The sequence below is a fragment of the Neomonachus schauinslandi genome, chromosome 2 (assembly GCF_002201575.2).
Source record: "Neomonachus schauinslandi chromosome 2, ASM220157v2, whole genome shotgun sequence".
NCBI lineage: Eukaryota > Metazoa > Chordata > Mammalia > Carnivora > Phocidae > Neomonachus > Neomonachus schauinslandi.
The window spans coordinates 117,098,839-117,123,930 of record NC_058404.1 but is presented as its reverse complement, the minus strand read 5'-3'; the positions used below and the strand labels follow the sequence as shown (position 1 = coordinate 117,123,930).

Below are 25,092 nucleotides of genomic sequence, written 5' to 3'. Positions count from 1 at the left end.
AGCATGTGCAAATTCTTTTTATGGGTAGGAAATCTCTTATCTTTGCTAGTTCAGAAAACCTCGGCTCAAAAAATGAGGGATTTTTTTTTAATCCTTGTATTACAGTTTTATGATGGAAGCTCTCCACTGTGTTGTTACATCTATAAGCACCTCATAAGCTCCATTTTAGGGCAACTTCAATTTTCTCTAATTTTTATAATTTATATTCCAGATCAAAAGTTGCTGGGCCAAGTGAGGAGATAAATGAGAGCATTTTCCAGTTCAGTGCAGGGGTTGGAACGTCCAGAATTGAAAAAAAAAAGAGAGAGAGAGAGAGAGAGAGATGTGATACACAGATCTGTTTTAATATCAAGGAAAGTCATCCCTTCAGCCTGGATAACATGATCTTGTGCTCATCACCTCACTTCTCAGAACTGAGTTGCATAAACCACTATTTTAATTTGTTTTTATTTGTGAAAATAGGCAACAAAATTTTAGTGGCTGTAATTATTATATTGATGCTATAAACCTCTCGAATGAAATGCCAGAGATGGTGGGGCACCTTTACTCAGACATAGATCAACATGGCTGTGCAAATCAGTACAGGACCGTAAATCTTGGACTCCAAAGACTAAATAGTGGTGGGTCAGAAAGAAAGCACATATTGGGGAAATAAGTATTTAAAGATTTTATTTATTTGAGAGAGAGAATGAGAGACAGCACAAGAGGGAAGAGGGTCAGAGGGAGAAGCAGACCCCCTGCTGAGCAGGGAGCCCAATGTGGGACTCGATCCCGGGACTCCAGGATCATGACCTGAGCCGAAGGCAGTCGCTCAACCAACTGAGCCACCCAGGCGCCCGGGGAAATAAGTATTTATTAATAACCACTTATTTAAGGCACTTTGGACACAGACAAGGTTGATGATTACATGAGTTAATTAATTAATTAATTTTAGGCCACTTGGAATATATAAAGACATGTGAAACTCATCTTTGCCATCAAAGACTAAGGATCCCTAGTTAGAGATGACAAGACCCACAGCTATGAAAAGATAATGTGTAATGCAAAGCAATAATTGATAAATGCAAACAATGAGTGCTATTGGAGTTCACAGAAGGGACAGATCACTTTCAGACAGATTAACTAGGCCATATTTCATGGAGAATGTGATATTCTAGTTGAATATGCTAATTAAAAGATTAAATGTTTGTCAAGTGTCTATTGCATACAATGCCCTCTGCTGAGTTCTGCATGGGAATCAAGGAAATTTGTCATGGTCCTGCCCTAGAAGAGTTTATAACCTGGTCAAGAAAATGACACATAAAAAGCCAAATAACAATTAAAGATATGTTTCAAGACGATGCTAGAAATGATCACAACAGAAGGTGGTTCATGATTAGTTCTGCTAATTAGTTATGCAGCAAACAATTGCTTTAGACATTAGCAGACGGAGGCACTCACTTTCCTGACCTCTTAACAGCATTTCATAGAACAATTTTCTTTTTCTGCCTTCTAAGACTCCACGTGCACCTGGTCTCCCTGTACTACTCCAATTTCTCTAAACACTGAAGTAGATCAAGGCTCAGCCTGTGGCCCTCTTCTCTCTTTTGTTTACATTCACTCTGTTGAGGATCTGATCCGGTTTCATGCCTTTCAATCCCATCTACATGCTAATGGTTGACAAATGTTTATCTCCAGCCTAGACATTTTCCCTGAAAGTTTACTTTGCTTATATCCAACTCTCCAGTCAAATTTCTATGTGATCATCTACAAGGCATCTCCAATTTAACATTAGTCCAAAGCTGAGCTCCCAAATTTCCCTTTAAAATTTGCTCTCTTTATAGTCTTTCTCACCTTAGTAGATGGCAGCTCTGTTCTTCCAGATGCTTGGGCAAAAATCCCTGGTGTCATCCTTGACTTTTCTTTCTCTTAAACCCTATATTGGATCTACCAGCAAATTCTATCAGCTCTGCCTTCAAAATTTATTCAGAATTAGACCACTTCTCACCTCCTCCATTACTTCCACTCTGATTCAGGAACCCATCAGTAACCACCTAGATTATTACACCTTCCTCATGACCCATCTCTCTTTTTTCCATCCTTGTCTCAATCAAGCAACCAGTGTGATTCTTCTAAAAATATCAGTCAGATCATGTCCCTTTTCTACTCAAAACCTTCCAATGGCTTCTCATCTCATTCTAATTAAACCTAATATTCTTATGATGACCTATGAGGTCCTACATAAGCTGATTCCTCATTCCCTCTGACCTTGCCTCTTTCTACATTCTGGCCATCTCTGTGTTCAGTGAATAAGCCAGGAACAGTGTTGTTTCAAGCCCTTTGCTCTTTCTGTTTTCTTTGCCTTGAATGTCCTTCCCCTAGAAAATCTCATGGCTTGCTCCTTCACCTCCGTCATGCCTTCACTCAGTAAAACGTTCCTTGACCACCTCACTCTGTCTTATACTAGGTTCTCTCAGAAGCAGATCCAGATAAAAAGCATTTTAGAGCAAGTCATTTATTTGAGAGGTGGTCTCCTGGAATAGCAGTAAAGGAATAAGGACATGAAACAGAAAAGAAAAAAAAGACAATATAGGTATATTCAGGAACAGATTGCTTCTGAAACCCAATGGGGCTCATATCCCATTGGGGTCTCTAGGGCACACGCTCTACAGAACCTCAGCATTGTGACATGTGAAGGGTATCGATCCACCAATTCCTGTTAGACATTGTTTGAGGAATGCTCCTGAGAGTGTTCATTCCTGACACCCTGGACTTCCCTGTGTATAGACAGAGCAGGAATCTGTGGTCAGAGAAAGGCTTTAGGTAGAGAATCAAAGATAGTAGCAGCAGGAAGTGCTTCAGTGTATATAGGAACATTTAGGACCAAGGGGATTTGGGTGAGGCATTCCCAGTGCTGTAGCTTCTCCCAAATTCCCTATCTCTGCTTGATTTTATCCCTATAGCATTTAACCCTATTTATATACCATATATTTTACTTATTTATCTCATTTACTTGTCTCCTTTATGAGGCATGGATTTTTGTCTCATTTGCTCACAGCTGTATCCCCAAGACCTAATACAGTGTCTGAGACATGAGCAGAAATAATAGCTTATCGATTGGCTATGAATGACTTTAGGCTGCGTGAATGGTCTAGGAAGTCCTGGAGAAGGGATAGAATCTATATCAAATAAACATTGGTTAGGCAAAGGCATGGTCAGGAGAGCAGTTCAAGAGCTCAAAAGTTGAAGGCCACAAGTTATAAGTGAGCTAGCATGTGACAAGTGTGAGGACAAGCCATGCCTTTTGATTGGAGCAGATGGTTCTTTTAAAATAAAAATAAATGGAATGAGACAAGGTAGATCTTGGCCAGACAGAACTGTCAGGCTGAGGAATTTGGGGTCTTTTCTGTAGGCAGCTGGGAGGAACTGAATGTTTTCAAGGAGGGGAGTTCATCATTGTGTTGTAAACCTCATTAAACTTATGTTTATGAAACACTGAAAGAATCAGGCAAGCTGATTTGGGGAACCAGGAATAAAGATGAGTATAGAAGCTTTTTCAGAAGCACTAAGTGGGATGTGATAGAGTTTTATGGAGTTTTATGGAGTCACACACACAAAAAGGGCTCACAGAATGCTGGAAGTAGTGGGGTGAAACCATTGATATCTGAGGTCCAGGTGACACAGGAGTGAACTTGTCATGACTCTGGGGTTTGGAGTCTGGAATTTGGTGGTTCAGTTACTACATGGAGTTCCCAAACACCTGCCCTTTGTGTTTTGACAATATAACTTAAGTGTTTATTCCATACTTTCTTTTTAGAATTTCTAAAGGTCGTAAGATTTACTGGATTTTCAGCTCAGAAGGGCTATTCCTAGCAGTACTATTTGTCATCTGAGCATTTCATATAAAATTCTAAGTAGGAAAGAAGAGCAAACCTGAAGACCACAGCCAACCTCAAGTAATTTCTTCTCTTTGCCCCAAGGCAAATAAGAGAAACAAAGGCAGGGACCCTTGATCAACTATATGCTTTTATCCAAGGATATCAATAGAAACAATTGACTTTTCTATTAATGGTCAACACAAAGTTTGGAAGGAACTTCTCAATCCACTTCCTTTCTCAGAGGCCTCGGGAATTTCTTAAATGGGACCACAGTCTCTAGCCTGGCCTTCACTCACCTCTGTTGGCTCTGCTTTTCTTCTTGCACAAGCCAAGTGAGATGTCCATCCCAGAATCCCAACCTACTTTTGTGAAGGGATTGACATCTCTGATAGAGGTCTGTCCACATTCCGTCTTCTGGCCTGGAATGTTTCCGGGTAGTTATGGGGTAAGGTGGGCATTTAGCTGGAAGATTAGTTAAAAGACTTGTTGTCTAGCCGTGATATTGATTCAATTTGTGGTTTGACTCAATTAGCCAGTTTAGAATCTAGTTTCACAGCAGGAGATCTCATACATACAAATCAGTAGTTTTGAGAAACCTGATGAAATAATGGCTAGTTTACCCTGAAAAGCTTTGTAATCTAGAAGCCAACCGTCTGAGTAAATACCCTAGTAATTAGATAATTATCCTAGGCCTGTGGTTGCCCGGGCCTTCTGCCAACATCCTCTTTTCCACTTGCTGCAATTTCTGTCTCACAAGCCTTTCCTTCTCAATTGCCTCACTAAAAAAATAAAACAAGACCTGGTTCTTTCCTCTCAGAATGTCCGCATTGGGTTTCCACTTCTTATAGGTTTTTACCCATTTTCAGCTTTCCTCCATTCTCCTCTTACTTTTTACAGTTACAGTCTTAATATCATTTGGTTTATAGGATCCAAGATTATTAATGGGGCAAACTAATCTAGGGAACACACCTAGGTCTCCCCATAATGCTGTGCATGGAAATGCCTTCTAGAAGGGGTGGATGGGACCAGAGTTCTGTAAGACTGAACCAGATGATGTTCAAGGTGGATTTCCTCAGTATGAATTCTAGTTAAGGGCCCAATATTGGACACTATCTTGAACCTAGATTTACTGCCAACTCACATCAAACAGAAACACTGAAGTCTTTTCCAAAAACAATTTCCAGAGAACCATTTGATGGATAGCAGTCACCATAAGCTGCAAAGTCAATGCTATTTATTGTCTTCTCTCTTCTACAATTATTGTGTGTGTATAACTTTAAAGTTGTGTAATTTTGATCATCAAATTAGAGGCCTAAAAATATATTTCTAAATTGAGGTCAGGACAGTTATATCCAATTGAGGGCTTTTAATCCATTGGTTATTAGAAGAAAAACAATGTTTGTAGTTGCTGCTAATATTTGCCAAGACTTGTTAAAATCCTTAAGAAATATTAATAACTTTAGCTCCATAGTTATACTTATGAAATTTAGCATATGGAAATAATCATGTGTGTAAATCAGGTTTTAGCCAGGAGAGCTGCTTATAAGAGTGAAAATGACATTCTATTTAGATTTCAAAGATTTAGTGACTGGTTAAATAAACTAAAGTATCTCTACATAATGTTGACATTAAAAATGATGCAATTAAGGAAGATTAATGGCATAAAAAGATGTTCCTGTTATACTAAGTTTTAAAAAGGCAAATTTTATTTTATTTTATTTAATTAATTAATTAATTTTTTTATTTTTTATTTTTTTTCTTATGTTAATCCCCATACATTACATCATTAGTTTTAGATGTAGTGTTCCATGATTCATTGTTTGTGCATAACACCCAGTGCTCCATGCAGAATTTGCCCTCCAATACCCATCACCAGGCTAACCCATCCTCCCACCCCCCTCCCCTCTAGAACCCTCAGTTTGTTTTTCAGAGTCCATCGTCTCTCATGGTTCGTCTCCCCCTCCGATTTCCCCCCCTTCATTCTTCCCCTCCTGCTACCTTCTTCTTCTTCTTTTTTTTTTTTCTTAACATATATTGCATTATTTGTTTCAGAGGTACAGATCTGTGATTCAACAGTCTTGCACAATTCACAGCGCTTACCAGAGCACATACCCCCCCCAGTGTCTAGCACCCAGTCACCCCATCCCTCCCACCCCACTCCCCACTCCAGCAACCCTCAGTTTGTTTACTGAGATTAAGAATTCCTCATATCAGTGAGGTCATATGATACATGTCTTTTTCTGTTTGACTTATTTCACTCAGCATAATACCCTCCAGTTCCATCCACGTCGTTGCAAATGTCAAGATCTCATTCCTTTTGAAGGCTGCATAATATTCCATTATATATATACCACTTCTTCTTTATCCATTCATCTGTCGATGGACATCTTGGCTCTTTCCACAGTTTGGCTATTGTGGACATTGCTGCTATAAACATCAGGGTGCGCGTACCCTTTCGGATCCCTACTTTTGTATCTTTGGGGTAAATACCCAGTAGTGCAATTGCTGGATCATATGGTAGCTCTATTTTCAACTGTTTGAGGAACCTCCATACTGTTTTCCAGAGTGGCTGCACCAGCTTGCATTCTCACCAACAGTGTAGGAGGATTCCCCTTTCTCCGCATCCCCGCCAACATCTGTCGTTTCCTGACTTGTTAATTTTAGCCATTCTGACTGGTGTGAGGTGGTATCTCATTGAGGTTTTGATTTGGATTTCCCTGATGCTGAGCGATATTGAGCACTTTTTCATGTGTCTGTTGGCCATTTGGATGTCTTCTTTGCAGAAATATCTGTTCATGTCTTCTGCCCATTTCTTGATTGGATTCTTTGTTCTTTGGGTGTTGAGTTTGATGAGTTCTTTATAGATTTTGGATACTAGCCCTTTATCTGATATGTCATTTGCAAATATCTTCTCCCATTCTGTCGGTTGTCTTTTGGTTTTGTTGACTGTTTCCTTTGCTTTGCAAAAGCTTTTCATCTTGATGAAGTCCCAATAGTTCATTTTTGCCCTTGCTTCCCTTGACTTTGGTGATGTTTCTAGGAAGAAGTTGCTTTGGCTGAGATCAAAGAGGTTGCTGCCTGTGTTCTCCTTTAGGATTTTGATGGACTCCTGTCTCACATTGAGGTCTTTCAACCATTTGGAGTCTATTTTTGTGTGTGGTGTAAGGAAATGGTCCAGTTTCATTCTTCTGCATGTGGCTATCCAATTTTCCCAACACCATTTGTTGAAGAGACTGTCTTTTTTCCATTGGACGTTCTTTCCTGCTTTGTCAAAGATGAGTTGACCATAGAGCTGAGGGTCCATTTCTGGGCTCTCTATTCTGTTCCATTGATCTATGTGTCTGTTTTTGTGCCAGTACCATACTGTCTTGATGATGACAGCTTTGTAATAGAGCTGGAAGTCCGGAATTGTGATGCCGCCAGCTTTGCTTTTCTTCTTCAACATTCCTCTGGCTATGCGGGGTCTTTTCTGGTTCCATACAAATTTTAGGATGATTTGTTCCATTTCTTTGAAAAAAGTGGATGGTATTTTGGTGGGGATTGCATTGAAAGTGTAGATTGCTCTAGGTAGCATTGACAGTTTCACAATATTTGTTCTTCCAATCCATGAGCATGGAACGTTTTTCCATTTCTTTGTGCCTTCCTCAATTTCTTTCATGAGTATTTTATAGTTTTCTGAGTACAGATCCTTTGCCTCTTTGGTTAGATTTATGCCTAGGTATCTTATGGTTTTGGGTGCAATTGTAAATGGGATCGACTCCTTAATTTCTCTTTCTTCTGTCTTGTTGGTGTATAGGAATGCCACTGACTTCTGTGCATTGATTTTATATCCTGCCACTTTACTGAATTCCTGTATGAGTTCTAGCAGTTTTGGGGTGGAGTCTTTGGGGTTTTCCACATAAAGTATCATATCATCTGCAAAGAGTGAGAGTTTGACTTCTTCTTTGCCGATTTGGATGCCTTTTATTTCTTTTTGTTGTCTGATTGCTGTGGCTAGGACTTCCAATACTATGTTGAATAGCAGTGGTGATAGTGGACATCCCTGCCGTGTTCCTGACCTTAGGCAGAAAGCTCTCAGTTTTTCCCCATTGAGAATGATATTCGCTGTAGGTTTTTCATAGATGGCTTTTATGATATTGAGGTATGTACCCTCTATGCCTATACTCTGAAGAGTTTTGATCAAGAAAGGATGCTGTACTTTGTCAAAAGCTTTTTCTGCATCTATTGAGAGGATCATATGATTCTTGTTCTTTCTTTTGTTAATGTATTGTATCATGTTGTATTTAATTTATTTTTAAAGCTTTTATTTTTATTTAGTTGAGAGAGAGCTCTGAGAAAGCAGGAGCAGGGGGAGGGGCAAAGGGAGGGAGAAACAGGCTCCCCGTTGAGCAGGAAACCCAACCCTGGCTCAATCCCAGGATCCTGGGATCATGACCTGAGCCAAAGGCAGATGCTTAACAGATTGAGCCACCCAGGAGCCCCTAAAAAAAAGACAAATTTTAAAACATTATTTTAAGTATATAAATCTTTCGTACAGATGCACACATTCAGAGAGAGAAAAACAATTTGGCAGGACATACCTCAGAATATCAGTGGTTATTGCTGTGTAGTAGAATTCTAGGTATTTGTGTTGTCTTTGTTTTACTTATCTGCCCATCTTTTTCTATAATGAACATGAACTACTTTTATGATAATAGTGGTTTTTTTTTTTTTTAAGGGTTTGTTCCTAGGGCGCCTGGGTGGCTCAGTTGGTTAAGTGACTGCCTTCGGCTCAGGTCATGATCCTGGAGTCCCTGGATCGAGTCCCACATCGGGCTCCCTGCTCGGCAGGGAGTCTGCTTCTCCCTCTGACCCTCCCCCTTCTCATGTGCTCTCTCTCATTCTCTCTCTCTCAAATAAATAAATAAAATCTTTTTTAAAAAAAAAGAGTTTGTTCCTAGACTTCTTTTCAATGTTCACTTTCAAAGGTGTCCGTGGTTGGAGGTCTGAATGACACCTAAGACTGTTTAGTTATTCTTCCCCGTGACTGGGTTTTAGGCTGAGTGTCCCAGGGCTCATTAAACAAAAAACAAAGAAGCATTTCCCAAGTGTAAACTAAGGGGAAATTTGCCCTCTGTCAGCAAGTTTTCCAGGTATACTAATAGTCAAACTGAGTACAATAGTTTGTCTTTGTAGATAAAATTAAGTAGAAAGTTATAAAAGATCCACTTAATGTGATATTTTTAACAACCAAATTAGGTGATTTTGATTTTTCTTCTTCACACCACTTTTGATTGTTTTATACTGCACTTGTTATTCAGAGCCCAGTAGAGTGATTATGAGGAACATTTATTGATGGCTCCCACAGAGTAAATACATCATTTAAATTGTAGTGATTAGATTCCATTTAAATGGTCAAACTTCTATTGGGTAACTAGGCATGGGCCCAGTAGTATACTAGATACAGTGGGGTATTCAAATAACTCATGAAAACAAATGTCCTGGAGGAGCTCACAGTTTTGACATAGAGACAGATAAATTAATAAATATCCCTGATATGTATGGTGGGCTTCAATATCAGCATTGTGTCATACAAACCAAGAGTCATGGAAGCAAAGGAGAGGGAGAGGTTAATTTTAAGCAAGAGAGCAGAAACGTTTTCTTAAAAGGAAGTGAGATTTGGGGCTAGAAATAAAGAAAAGTGTATTAGTCCCCTATTAGTTATAGGTAACAAATAAAATTCAAACTAGCTTAAATAAAAAGGCAATTTATTATCTTCTATAATAAGGATGTCTTGCTTATTGCAAGGGAGATCCAAGTTTAGCCTTCCCTCACTCTGTTGACTTGATCACAGTCAAACTCTCCACAAAGAGGACTGCTAAAGATAGAAACTTATATACTTAAGGCTAATAATCCAGGCCCTTCTATTTCCTAACAACCATTCATTAAAAATCAGGGAAGATTTCATTTTTTGTTGTTGGAAATCGGAGAGGGAGACAAACCATAAGAGACTGTGGACTCCGAGAAACAAACTGAGGGTTCTAGAGGGGAGGGGGGTGGGGGGGATGGGTTAGCCTTTTGATGGGTATTAAAGAGGGTACATATTGAATGGATCACTGGGTGTTATACGCAAACAATGACTCATGGAACACTACATCAAAAAATTAATTAAAAAAAAGTTGGAACTTAAAAAAAAAAATCAGGGAAGATTCTCATTGGCTTTGCTTGGGAACCTGCCCATCCTGAGCCAATCCCTGTGGCCAGCTAGGTCACATGCCCACCTTGTAGGGAATGATATATGGGGCAGGACATCATGACTGACAATTCCACCAGATCAGTTAGAGTTGGGGAGCTATCGCTTCCCCCAAAAAAACAACAGAAAGAACAGAGAGATGGTCAAAACTACTGGACAAACACTATCATTACCATCTTCATTTCAGACAGGTAGAATGTTGCAAAGTATTATGAGGGCAAAGCATTTGTGAGCAAAAGGAAGAGCTCAGGCTAGGATATGAATGCAGGAAAATGCAAGGAGTGTTTTGAACACAGTGGGTATAAGGCACTTGTGGGGTATAAAGTAATTCTACCCCCAGTGATTATAGTCTCTGAATTGATGAAATGTTATAGGTATGTTTTCCTTTACTTAGATATTTATACCTGGGGAGTTTGCATGCACACAACTCTAAACTCAGCATTATTTAAGTGTAATGAGAACTTGCCATTTGAAGTATATCTTGTGATGAATATGTTTGTAAAGCAAAGAATTAAGTTGCCACCAGAAACACTAACCTTTAATTTTTCTGTTTTGTACATTTGAATTATTATGCATTGACTTTGCTTAGGATAATGTATACTTAGACTAAATCTTTTTTTCTAAAAAATAAATTTTTAATCCCTTTAAAATATAACTCAGCTTAAGCTTTTAGAGCATTGCCTGTTTCTAGTAAATGATTAATAAATGTATATAAATGCTTCTTTGAATTTATATCAATAATTATAAAGTCATCTATCAATTTTAAAAGCCTATTTGGATCAGACATTTGTTTGTTCCTGGCAAAGCAGTGACTGGATGTGAATTTATGATTCACAGAATCCCCATGGGCCCATGATGATACAGGCCAATTGATGTTTTAATCCTTTCTGTCCTTCAAAAAGAAATGAAATTAAATGCTACATTTTTATTACTTAGTATTTGCTACATCGAGCTAAGATTATAGATAGAATATAGAATTAAATCCTTGCAAAATGAATTTAAAATCTAAATTAGAAAGATATGCAGGATTCTGGCCTTGCGAAATAAATTGTAGAAGTGATAACTTAGTGAAAACTCAGGAACAAGACAAAAAATCCAGAGATGGCAAAATATTCTGTCAGTATTTGCTGGTAATGGACTAAAGTGTAGGATTAAAAGGTCAATTTCCAGGTCCAACTCTGTCCTGACTTAGTAATTTTGAGCATGGCACCTCTCTTCAGGTGAACTTTCCTATCTTCAAACTTATTCATATATTTTTTTAAGACTTTATTTATTTATTTGAAAGAGAGAGAATGAGAGAGAGAGAGAGAGCACAGGAGAGGGGGGAGGGTCAGAGGGAGAAGCAGACTCCCTGATGAGCAAGGAGCCTGATGTGGGACTCGATCCCCGGACTCCAGGATCATGACCTGAGCCGAAGGCAGTCGTTTAACCAACTGAGCCAACCAGGCGCCCCAAAACTTATTCATATCTTACAGAGAAGCTGCAATGCTATATGAAATAATAAATATGAAGCATTTAAACTTCTCAGAATAAAGTTTTCACAATAAAATGAAATAATAATAAGGTATACTGTTTCAATTACATCTGCTTTTATCATATAAAGCAAGCAAATCGGGATGAAATTTTTTATGTTAGAAGGATTCATTTCAAAATATGATTTTAAGAAAAATTCAACTGGTACATCTAAAGTGAACCAATCTGGAGCCACCTGGGTGGCTCAGTCGGTTGAGCATCCAACTCTTGGTTTCAGCTCAGGTTGTGATCTCAGGGTCGTGAGATCAAGCCCCAAGTCTCTTAAGACTCTCTCTCTCTGGGTGCTGAGCATGGAGTCTGCTTAAGACTCTCTCTCTCTCTGGGTGCCTGAATGGCTCGGTCATTTAAGCCTCTGCCTTTGGCTCAGGTCATGATCAGAGGGTCCTGGGATCAAGCCCCGCATTGGGCTCCCTGATCAGCAGGGAGCCTGCTTCTCTCCCTCCCTCTGCTCGCTCTCTCTCTCTCTCAAATAAATAAATAAAATCTTAAAAAAAAAAAAAAACTCTCCCTCTGCTCCTCTCCCCAAAATCTGATTCACATTCAATTTTTGGAAAACATATTTTGCACTATGCAAAAATTATCCCATTGCTACTTAATTAATACTCAATGCATAAAGCCATTCCTTAGAATAAATAATGTGTTAAATCAGTGGTACCCAGAAATATGTGACACATCCTTAGCTATTTAAAATTATCATTTAACAAAAAAAGTCATGCAACTGTTGTCTGCCCTTTAGGTATTTTGTATAATATTAAATACATTTTGTAAAATAGAAATTGAAAGTCTTGAGTATCTATAGATTTCAGACAAAAGAGTCATATGTGCCCTATCCAATTAAAATGACTACTTAAAGGAACATTTAGTGAGCTAATAATGATTGTAATGTAATAATACAGTATGGAGATATAGATTATTTTAGAAGACATAAAAAGTTTTTTAAATTTAAAATTTTAAATATAAAATTAAATAATACTTAAAATATTGAAATAAACCCACTACATAGAATCACGTGGTATTTGATTCAAATGAGGCTGGGGCTGGGAGTTTTCTTGAGGACAAGACTGATGATAGGAAGGTGAGGAATTTCCCACGATGGAAGGAATGTGGATAGCTAGATCATATTACATAAGAAATAATTGACATAGTCACCAAATTTGAAACAAGGTGGAATGTGAAACAAATGCTCATGTTTAATAACAGAATATCCTTAACAAAATAATATCTCTGTCTGGTACAGGGCACAACAGATGAGTCAACGTCAAAAAAGGATGGGATAAAAAGATGAGCAACCTGCCTCCTCCCTCCCCTCCCCTCCCCTCACCACAGACTTAGCACACCCAAAGAGACGGATGCTGAGAGACGGATGAGGAAAGATGGAGGGAGAAAGACGGAGACGAAATGAGGAGAGACGGATGAGGAAGAAGCTACACTATTGACTTTCATCTCCAGAATTCCTCCATCTGCCTCTTCCCCTATATCCCTTGTTCCCAATTCCCTTTCGTTTCTTGGCCTCTTTTTTGATCCTTAGCTGAACTCCCTGTCCCTCTCACTCCTAAAATGCTGACCTGGTTTGGAACCGGCAACTCTGCTTTGCACCTGTGAAGCTCTTCCATGACTTGAGTATTAAGGACGTGATTATCCACCTATGACCCCACATACAGTAAACCATGGAGAAAGGCACCTAATCCTATTCCCTGTGGTAGCCCAGTGGAGTCTGGACCGATCTGTACATGAGCCAACTAGACACTATTTGATTATGAAAGGAGATCAGACTTAAACTCCAGAGAAAGATTTAGAGGAAGATCCAGCAAAATCAGGGCACATATCTCACCAAATTCTACTTAGATAGCTTAGGATGGTTGGCCATCCCTCTACTAATCTTCCAATGTCTAAAACAGAGTTTGGTTTCTATTATAATTCCTGATACATAGAAGGCCTCCAGGAAATATTTAATGAAGGAGAGATGAGTGAATAAATAAAATATTATAAGCACCAGCTCTAAGACCGAGGAATGATTATACTGGTTTTTGAGGGTGTGCATGAAGTTATAAAATATGATGAATCTTTAATTAGTAGAACATGTTTGGTGAAATTTCCATTCACGTTTCTTTTAAGAAAAAAAGCAGGAAGCAACTCAGCACATCTACTTGTCATCACTTTTAGAACATCTGTGGTTCTAAAACAGCTTTGAAAATAGTTACTTGCCTAGAGTAAGGTCTGACTTCTGCTGTGTAAGCGTTAAAGTGTTCTAAATTCGTACGTGCTAGTACATACTATCATAGATGGCAGTTAATAAAAATACTGATTACGTGGCTTAAATCTTCTTCACACTCTAGTTTTATAGGAATATGTATATGTATGTTTGACTCATTAAAACTTGGTCAAAATCAAGAAAAAGGCAGAGGGAACAGAAGCAACATCCTTACCCCCCCCCTTTTTTTTGCATGAAAAACTGCACATTTAGTCTAGAAATCCCAAATAAGAATGTTTACAGGAACAGTCGATGGAAGCAGCATGGGCTGGCATACAAAATTCTTACTGTTTAGCAGGAGAAAACATCCTAAATACAGTGTGTCTCTCTCCATCAGCTGGTGTTCCCTGTTTGTGTTTCTTCAGATTGATCGGCTGGACATGGATAGCTTGTTTAGCAACATTGAATCCGTGCATCAGATATCAGCCAAGCTGCTGTCATTGTTGGAAGAGGCCACAACAGACGTGGAACCAGCCATGCAAGTAATCGGTATGTTTATTCTCTTCTCAAGTTCTACACTACAACAGGAAATAATATTTTAATAACCTCCCTTTGCTTTGGGTTTATGTTTCTGACTCACCAAGCTTCCCAGGAGATGTATAAATGCTAAACCCTTCTTCAGGCTCATTGTAATTACACAAACTCTGTATTTGTCTTCAAGTGGGTTTCTATCCATTTGCTCAAGTCCCACAGTAACACTAAACACACCATTTGCTTTTTAATTTTCAATCTTTCAACCTCTTTGCCTTACAGATGTTCTCTCATTTTGTTTTATGGCTAACACTTACTCAGTCTTTAAAGAATTAAATATTTAAATACTTTAATAGCTTTACTGATTTCAGTCACAGTATTTTTCAGATCTTACACCTATGAATCCATTGACTTTGGGATTGTAAAATTTTTTGCATGAAGGGTTTTGATAATTTATAAAACACGCAGGTTCTACTTTTCCCGTGCTTTTCCTTTTTTTCCTATATTATTTGCTTTCCAAATATATTTTTACTCACGGTCACAGATTATTTTCTTACTCTGGTAAGATTTTGGAAAAAAATACAAAGATATCTTTGAGAAAGCATTGAGCCAAATTTTTATCCCTTCCATTTCTTGGGCGTTTCAAAGGGAATACTACTGCATTGTGAGCTTTCTGAAGGCAGTAACCGCATTGGAGATACATAGTGCCATGGAGGCTAAGACTTCTTTAAATTTTTTTTTTTGTTATTTTTCTATTTCAGGTATAACATGCAATGTATGTTCCCTACAAGAATATTAAAACAAATCAGGAGTACAAGAATAAAACAATGCCACTCTCTTCCTGATAAGTAACCACTGTTATCAGTTTGATGTGGATCCTTTCTTTGAGACATATACAGAGACACAAACACACACACCTTATATCTTTATTCACTGTAGCTTAGTTAGTGAAAATCGGGGTTTTAACAATGAAATTGACTTTGTTTAATATTTATGGAAGACCCAAAGTTTAATAAGCAAGGCTGATATTATGCAAAGGTGAATCAACCTATTTGTAGCGTTTTACAGACCGAGAGGTCAGCTCACTCAAAAAGATTCTCCCACAAACAGGTTTAAATTTAATCATTACTTTGACTGAAAGTCGCTATCATGTACTGAAAGTTTGTGTTCCCCTAAAATTCATACGTTGACACCCTAACCATCAGTGTAACGGTATTTGGAGGGGAAGTTTTGGGAGGTAATTTTGGTTTAGATGAAGTCATGAGGCAGTGAGGGGGTGGTCCCCATGATGGGATTAGTGTAAGGAAAGGAAGAGAGACCAGAACTCCCTCTCTCCCTCCTCACCATGTGAGGACACAGCAAGAGGGCAGCTATCTGCAAACCGGGAAGGAGATTCTCACTAGAACCTGAGGCAGGTGGCACCTTAATCTTGGACTTCTCAGCCTCCAGAACTGTGAGAAATCAATGTCTGTTGTTTAAGCCCTTCCTCCCCCCAGTCTATGGCATTTTGTTATGGCAGCCGGAGCTAATGTAGTTTCTAATAAGCTGCAAATATATTTTCTAAACGAAGGACTCTATTCATTATTACTTTAGTGTGGGTTCGTTGGCCATTCATGTATTAATTCACTCAATGAATAATTATTAAGTAGCAGCATGTATAAAGGTACTGTGTGGCATTGTTGGGTATCAAAAGATGAAAGAGATCATCTCCGTCCTTCAAAAGTTTGCCATTGAAAAGCTCCTTGAATTGAAGGTATTTGTGTAATACACCATCAGACTATTTTCTATACTGCTGCGGAACTTCAGAGGATAAAAAAGAATATTTCTAGATGGGGAAATCACAGAAGGATCCTTGAAGATGTTACTTGGGCTTACAGTTACAGTCCAGATTTCAATAAGTAGGGTCCAGGTCTGAAAGATTAAGTGAAAGCAACAGCATGAACAAAAGCATGGATAGCAAATGCCAAATGCCAAGCATGTTTAGGAAATGATGAGAGATCAAGCCAAGCAGGAGTGAATCAGAAATGAATCTGTAGGGGCGCCTGGGTGGCTTAGTCGGTTAAGCCTCTGGCTCTTGTTTTCAGCTCAGGACATGATCTCTTGGATTGTGAGATCAGGCCCCACATGGCTCCATGCTCAGTGGAGAGTCTGCTTGAAGATTCTCTCCCTCTGCCCCTCCCCCCCACTCTCACACATGAGCACACTCTCTCTCTAAATAAATCTTTAAAAAGAAAAAGAAATGAATCTGTAAGTGTAGAATAGAGACAGACTATACTCGGAATCAAATTTGGAATTTACTCTGCAGGTACTGAGGAGCCATTAAAAGATTTTTCAGCAAGGGTGTGATGAGACATACAAGTTTCTGGAGAAAGAAAATAATGGTAAGTATGAAGAGAATGTATGGAAGGAGAAAATGAGTACTAGACTAGTAAATAGGTTGTTATAAATAATGCAGTCATGTGGTAACAAGCATCTAGCTAGGCTAAGGTAGATACAGTGAGACTAAAAAAGGGGGCTCAGATTCAAGAGAAATGTTGAATAAAGCATAAACAAGATTTAGGGGTTGGTTGCCTGTGCTAAAGTCAAAGACAATTCCAGGTTTAAGGAGACAAGTATCCTAATTTATCTACAACAACCTGGTTTTAGCCTAGTCTAGCATTCAGTCCAGTTTAGCATTTGTCTGCAATTTCTCCTTTTTAAGGAGGATCATGATTAATCACTGCACTACAAGAGATTTGGTGAGACCTCTACATTGTACTCCAATTTCTAATCCATCTCTCCTAATAGAATATAAGAGGCAGGTGTATTTGACAGAGTTCTCACCATAACACATGCTAAACTCTGAAAGACAGCCCATCTCTCATTTCCCAACCTTTTGAAGTACAGCATGCATAACACTGGCTGATAAAAAGATGACATTTGGACGTGAAGCTAACGGCTTCCTGTTCCGGTGGTGGTGGGAGATATTTCTGATGCTACAGATTCTGCTGTCCACTGGGTGTAGCAGCTGGTGTGTCATGGCCCATGATGGGTGGCCCTTGCCATGACCCATGAGAGGCAAGAAGCCACCAGGCTATTAATCAGTGGGTTTTAGCGGGACAATTAGGGAATTAAAGATTAGATGTAAGTGAAATTCCTGTGACAAGTAGAGGCTTTGCTGTCCTGCTACAGAGTATCTGGATGCTGTTGCTACAATAGTTTGGTAATTCATCTTATGATACAAATCCATAACTTTTTAATGATCTGGTTATCTTACTTGGTTTTGCAATAAACCCTTTCAGAAGCAAGTGTTTCATCTATGCATGTTTAATAAAAATTAAGTATTGATTTTCTGTTGCTCAAGAAAGTTGATGATGAACATATAACACACAGAATACTTGCTATCCACCATGGGGTTCTTAATGCTATCACTGACTGTAAGACAATCAGAAGAGAAGAAGTCTGCTGAAGAAGCAGCAATATCTACCTCAAAAGTTAGTCATTGCTTTAAGAAGATTGTGCCCATTATTTTCAAACCTTGGCATTTGGCATTTGTGGACCATGCTTCTGTTCATGCTGCTCGCTCCACCTGGAACCTTCTTCTCAACCTTCTACCCACTTGTTGAAATCCATGCACGTGGGTGCATGAGGTTTCACACTTGCAGCTGCAGAGGTGTGTAACATTGAGCACTTTATGCAGCATGGCTTCATTAGGTCAAAGGATAGTTAGCCTAAGTTAATTTCTCTCATTTTCAATTCTGAGTTTCCTTGGGCCTGTAAGAGATGTAAAGCAGTGGTTATTAATGAGTTGGCACAAATAGCAGAAGAGCTTACAAACAGTTAAATTGTGACAGTTTTATAACAGTGTGAGCAGATAAATTAAATTTAAAAATTAATTAATTCTGATAATGATTAAAAAAGGTTTAACCAGGGGCACCTGGGTGGTGCAGTTGGTTCAGCATCTGACTGTTGGTTTCGGCTCAGGTCATGATCTCCGGGTCTTGGGATCCAACCTGCATCAGGCTCCACGCTCAGTGAGGAACCTGTTAAAGTTTCTCTCTTCCTCTCCCTCTGCCTTGCTCTCTCTCTCTCTCTCTAAAATAAATGAATGAATAAATCTTAAAAAAAAAAAGAAAAGAAAAAAAGTTTAACCAATTCACAGAACAGATGCAAACCTTTTGGAAGTTTATTGTGTCAAAGGCGAATTTTCTGACCTTATTGCGAATGCTACTGTTACTTTTAAAAATTAAGCTTGTGAATGCAAATGATAATATGAGTACATATTTTGGGGGAGCATAGCATCTCAGTAAAATAATATTTTTACTAAAGTAAGAAATCTATGGAACAAAAATTTACTTGAGATTGATTGTGGTGATTATGTACTAAAGCTGTGATATTCTATTAGTCAAAATGGTAACTGTAGTCAAAATTCACACAGCTTTATATATACAAAGTTAGAGTAAACTATATACAATACCTGGAGGATAAAGCTGATATTAATTTTTTTAAAGATTTTATTTATTTGAGAGAGAGCGAGTATGAGCAGGGGGAGGGGCAAAGGGAAAGGGAGAAGCAGACTCACTGCTTAGCAGGGAGCCCCATGTGGGACTGGATCCCAAGAACCTGGGATCATGACCTGAGCTGAAGGCAGATGCTTAACCGACTGAGCCACCCAGGCACCCAGACATAAACAATCTTATGCATGATGGTAACACATTCTTTGTTTGCTCCTGGTCAGTAATCAACTTTTAGAAATTGGCATTTTGTTCAAAATTAATTAGAAGTCTTTACTTAAAGTATTCAACAAAGAAAGGGGAAAAAAACTACTTCAGCTTTTTAATCTTTACAATTGTAATTACTGAAAACAAAATTGCAAATAGGAAGACACTGAAATTTATCACTAGTAAAACAAGGAGTTAGCTTTAAAAAATGAGTTTATATGGTGTAGAAGATTTAATTTTAAAATTCTTTAATTCCATTTTGGAAAACTTGACTTACAGAAAGACATTTTGATAGAGTTCCTATTAAATAGGATAAAATTATATCCTGTACCAGATTTTACAATATCTACATTTGGAAAAATATTTAAAAATCATAAATAGAAACAACTTCTTTGGTGAGCTTATTTTGTAAAAATAAAGAAAAGAATCCAAATGGAGGCTAAAAGCTAGTACTTGTGAAAATATTTCAGCTCAAATATTTACATATTTCAATATAGAGAGATATATAATCAGAATTTTAATATTTTCCATTTAGCAGAATTTTCTTTGAGCATATCAGGTGCCTCTGTGCTTATATAAGAGTATTTTCCTAATTAAAAATATTATGGTTTACATATTTGAGCAGCAACATACATAATGCTAGATTTTAATATACATACATATGCATGTGAGATTTTAATCTACATACATACATAGATTTTAGAATAAAATATTGAGTTCATACTGATATAAATAAGTGAGGAGAAAGGAAAAGTCTTCCGTATAGTAGATTTCAATGAATAAATATAGAAGGAAAGAGGAGAATCGAAAACCACCATTAGACAAACACTGCAGTTATAATTGTTGCAGCCAAATCCACTGATCAGTGCTTGATTTAGGGGGTGAAAGTTTGGGGAGAAATTTCATAGTTTCAAAGTATCTCCTAACTATTAACCTTAAGTTAAGGCAAAGACAGTAACTTTTCAGTGAGGAACCAAGCAGAGACCACCTTAACCAAATGATCAAGGTCAACAGTACCAAGGAGTAACACACATTCCCATCATAAACCTGTGATACAAGTGAGGAGGACATAGAACCATCTCTGTAGTACTTTTGCCCAAAATATGTGTGATCATGTCCAATCATGAGAAAACATTAGACATGAGCAAACTCAAATGAGGGACACTTGACAAAATAATGGGTCGATACTCTTCCAAAATGTCAAGGTCATTAAAGGTAAGGTAATACTGAGGAGCCTCAGCGTTTTAAGACCACGGAAGACTAAGTCAGAGTAACAAAAAAATGCGAGTGGAAGCCTGGATAGATTCTAGAACAGTAAAAGAATGTAGTGTTGAAATTCAAATATGGTGTTTAGTTTAGTTAATAGTACAAAAGCACACTTCAATTCCTTTACTGACAATTGTACTGTGGTTAACAAGATGTTAAGCGGAGTGAAGGATATCTGAAAACTACCAGAACTAGTTTTGCAATTTTCTGTTAAGTATAAAATTACTTCAAAATAAAAATACTATGGTTTTACAGAGAAACTCAGTTGAATGTGTTCACAATTTTTTAATTTACCAATCATAAGTTGCAGCTTTGAGGAAGATGATAGAAGAATAGATAAAGGAAACTAAAACAGTAAGACCATATTTGTAAAAGAACCAGTTGGAGTCATATTTTAATTTCCTTATCGTTGACATCTGGGCTAGCCTTGCGGCTTGCTTTGACCAATAAAATGTGGCAAAATGATGTTCTACAATAGCCTTGTGACATCCACTCTCTGCTCAGGGAGAGAGAAGGCTCAAACTACCCAGTCATTTCAATCAACACAGTCAAGGCCTTGAACATGTGAGTGTGGCCTCCTCAGCCAGCTGGCCTCTGGTTACGGATTACAAACACATGAATAAACCCCAACAACAACACCTGGAAACAAGCCATCCCAGCTGAGCCTTGTTCAAATTGTCAATCCAGAGAATTGTGAGAAAACAGCGTTGTTTTAAGCCTTTAAGTTTTGGGGTGATTTTTTTTTTCTGCAGTAAATCTAACTAATACAGATTCACAGAGAGAGATTAATTCAATTTAGATGAAGAAAAACTTGATTTGGAAAATGGATTTTGAGCTTGGACTTGAAGGATTTAGAAAGGTGGAGATTGAAGCAAATGATTTTTTTTAAAGATTTATTTATTTATTTTAAAGAGAGAGAGAGAGAGAGCACGAGTGGGAGGGGCAGAAGGAGAGAGAGAGAGAATCTCAAGCCAACTCTGAGCTGAGCGGGGAGCCCAACACAGGGCGATCTATCTCACAGGGCTCGATCTCATGACCCTGAGATCATGACCCAAGCGGAAACCAAGAGCTGGGGGCTTAACGGACTGTACCACCCAGGTGTCCTGAAGCAAAGGACTTTCTAAATGACAAATGGCATAGAGGCCCCAAGGCAGGAGAGTATAGGAAATTCTCATAAAGGAGAGCAATCTAATGTGGCTGGAGCACACTTTCAAGGAGACTTCCATGACCCATACACGGTATAGCCATATCAGTACAGAGTTCACTGACAGTTTCTACCCACCCCCCACCCTGCCCCGGTCTTTCACCAAAGCTCTTACATTTCATAGGATAACCTGATTTTTGGTGGGACATTGCCAAAATGAAAAGCACGGGTGTCCCATTTCTCTGTCCTTAGATGGAACGAATGAGAGGTTGTGATTCACTGCTCTAGTGCCAAAGGGAAACTTTCCAGGTACCTAGATAAACCAGGAGGAGGATTTTACTCAATAATAACCTTGGGGTTTGGATGAGGTTCAAGTTTAAGCACAGAGGCATATGTCTGTAGATATGAGAGCCCTGGGGAATTGTCTGGACTATCATGCCAAGATAGAAACTGGATTTTAAAATCTTGACTGCGGCAGGCTGTCTAAATAGGAAATGGGTTCTAAATCTTCAGAAATAGGAGTATGAGATGTGGCTCTTGTTTCCACTTAAACTGAAGATCACTCTGTAACAATTTAAGAAAAGAGAGAGCAAAGACAAAACAGGCAAAATGCTGGTGTAGGGTTTAAGAACACAAGGGTTTCTGGGGTGCCTGGGTGGCTCAGTTGGTTAAGCGACTGCCTTCGGCTCAGGTCATGATCCTGGGGTCCCAGGATCGAGTCCCACATCAGGCTCCCTGCTCAGCAGGGAGTCTACTTCTCCCTCTGACCCTCCTCCCTCTCATGCTCTCTGTCTCTCATTCTCTCTCTCGCAAATAAATTAAAAAAAAAAAACTTAAAAAAAAAAGAACACAAGGGTTTCGATATCAGGTTGACATTGGTTTACATCCTGGCTCATCCGATTACTAGATGTTTCATCTTAGGCAAGTTACAAAATCTCATTGGACTTCAGTTTTTCATGTGGAAATTTGAGGTAATTATACCCACCCCATGGAGTATTTGTGAAGATTAAGTAAAATCATGTATAAATAATGATGGCCCGATGCCTATTCTTAATAAATACCTAACACATGAGATTACTAATTTGTTATCCTGAGAATATTAAATTTACGCATCTATTTACAAAGCTTGATTTCTTATGTATGTAATCACAGAATAAAATGTGATTTTCCCCCCAGAGGTCTTGATCATGTTTTTCAAACAATCAGATTCCCTGGATGTGTTTAGTTTCTAGATGCTCCCAATATCTATGCATCTTGATGATTCATAGATCTAATAAGGCAACATGTTTTCTTCTATAAAGCATGATTGAACATATCAAGTATCATTTCCACATTTGATAAAGTGAACAGCAATGAACAGCAATGCAGCAGACACTTTCCAAAGATGGCCTTCAATAGACCATGCCCCCTGGTATTCACCCTGCTGTGCAATCTAGCGCTATATCCCTGAGAGTCACTAAATCCTACAATGCAGTAGAAGTGACGCTGTGTCAGGGACTGGGGGTTTCAGCCTTAAGAAAGCCTGGCAGTTTCTACCTTAGTGATTTGAGGAACTTGCATTTAAGAAGTCCAGCTACCCTGCTAGAAATATCCCATGGAGAGGTCACACGGAAAGAGACTAGACCTGAGACTATGTCGGGTGAGAAAGTGGCCCAGCTGTCTCAGCCTCCCAGCTGAGGCCAGCCTTCCCGCTGTCCCTGCCAAGGCACCAGCTTTGTGAATGAGCCATCTTGAACCATCCAGTCAGTTCAGCCCTGGGCATCAAGGGGAGCAGAAGAACTGATCCCAGCCAACCCACAGAATTGTGAGAGAAAATCAAAACGATTGTTTTAAGGTACTAAGTTTTGAGGCGGTCTGTCACATAGACAGATAACCCAAAGGGAGCCTGTATCCTCTTATCTACATTTGCAACGATGCTGTAATGTTTCAGAGCGTTATAAAAAAAAAAAAAAAAGACAGAGTTATGACTATGTTTGAGTCTACTTTAGGTGCTTACCTCCTGCACACTATACTGAGAACCAGAGCTGAAAGAAGCTTGTGGTAAAGGAATTACAATTTCTCATTTGCCTTTTCCTGAGGGTGAGTTTATCCTTTGAGATAAAGACAATTTAGAGCTTTCTGTTCTTTGAAGGTGAAGTGGTGATGCAGTGTTGTTCTACAGCGGTACTTTGTTCTCCTAAAGGAGTGTCTCTTGTATGTCCCTGAAGCAGGAATCTATGCCTTTAGCAGTGATTTTGTGAGAAGAGCATTAGTCACTGATAATTCGTGTCATGTTGCCATGTGGGAGATGCCACAAAATAGCTCACCTGAATAATTTTTCTAAAGAGTGTGTGTGTGCATGCGTGTCTGTGCGTGTGTGTGTATGTGTGTGTATTATACTCAGAACACAGGTAGGCTCAATCTAGTTAATTCTGGCCGGTGGGGACAGGTTGGGAGCACCCCAGACCTGCATCCTAGAATGTGTGAAGCCAGTAGGGGCAAAACCCAGATGCAGCAGCTGAAAGGTCTGGGCATTTTATTCTAAATGTTAGCAGTAATAGAAAAGCTATCAGCTTCAGAGAATGTGACAGGGAAAAAAAGGGAATTTTTTGGGGGGGGGGGCGGAGGTCAAGCATAAGCAATCCATACAGGAGAGGACAAATCAGCAGGAGGCAGTGGACAGCAGAATACAATGTGGGCTTGGTCTTCCAACCCCTTGAGTGTGGTCAAGCTGGGTCCCAGGGCTACAAGGACCTATTTCTTGTAATAAAAATAAAGCCAGGGTGGCGTAGTAACACGTTCTACTGTTCTGTTCTCTGAGGAGAATGAGAAGCCCCAGGATGCTGTGCTATGGGGTCAACTCACGGAAGTCCGTGGCTTAGCTGTGCAGGCAGATCTGAATGGAGCTGTGAAAAATCAAATATTGTGCAGAATACATGTAGAAATAAAGTCCTAACTCCTAAAAATGTAGGAGTTCTCTGAACCCCTGAACACTTTCCCAATGGCCAGGGAGTGAAAGTGAGAAGTACATTTGCGGGGTTGCAAACCTTCAAGGTGCGCTGTAGCCCAGAGGGAATGTGGCCTTTGGTGGGAAACGAATCTGCGTTTTCATTCCAGCTCTGTCACCACGAGCTCTGCGGCCGGGGCCGGGTCACTCAGATCAGTGAGGACGGCACTTGCCGTCAGAAACCTCACCAAGAGGTCAGAAACCTCACCAAGAGGACTTAACCAAAAAAGGGACTTTTTCCTCCCAGAACAAGAAATCCATAATTCAGTAGTCCAGAACTGGGGCAGCTGCGTGCTGGCTCCTCGCAGCCTTTTCCTTCCTAGTACTTGACGTGTGGTGATGTGTGGTGCGTGGCCTCCTGGCCTCACGATGGCTGCTGCACTGTCAAGAGCGGCTTCCTGCAGGCAGTAACAGCAAAACCACCTCCTCCCGAGGCTTTCTTTTTTTTCATTTGGGAGGAACAAAAGCCCTTCCCAGTGACTTCAACCTATATCTCATGATTCCATTTCACACACAAACACATTCACACACAAATACGCACTTGCACACATCCTTGGCCACCCCTGATACCAGACATTGGAGAAAGGTCAGTATTTTTAAGTGGGTGCATTGCCGGTCTAACTTTTGTTAGTTTGGAACAAAGAAGAATGAA

General features: G+C 39.2%; 1 protein-coding gene across 1 annotated transcript in view; it reads left to right on the top strand.

Moving 5' to 3' along the window:
• Positions 1-25,092, top strand: part of ARHGEF38 (Rho guanine nucleotide exchange factor 38) — a 125,906-nt gene that overhangs the window by 42,858 nt on the left and 57,956 nt on the right. The window contains exon 3 of the mRNA XM_044913089.1: positions 14,239-14,362. Within this exon, the coding sequence (XP_044769024.1) occupies positions 14,239-14,362 (124 nt within the window). The remainder of the gene's footprint in view (positions 1-14,238; positions 14,363-25,092) is intronic.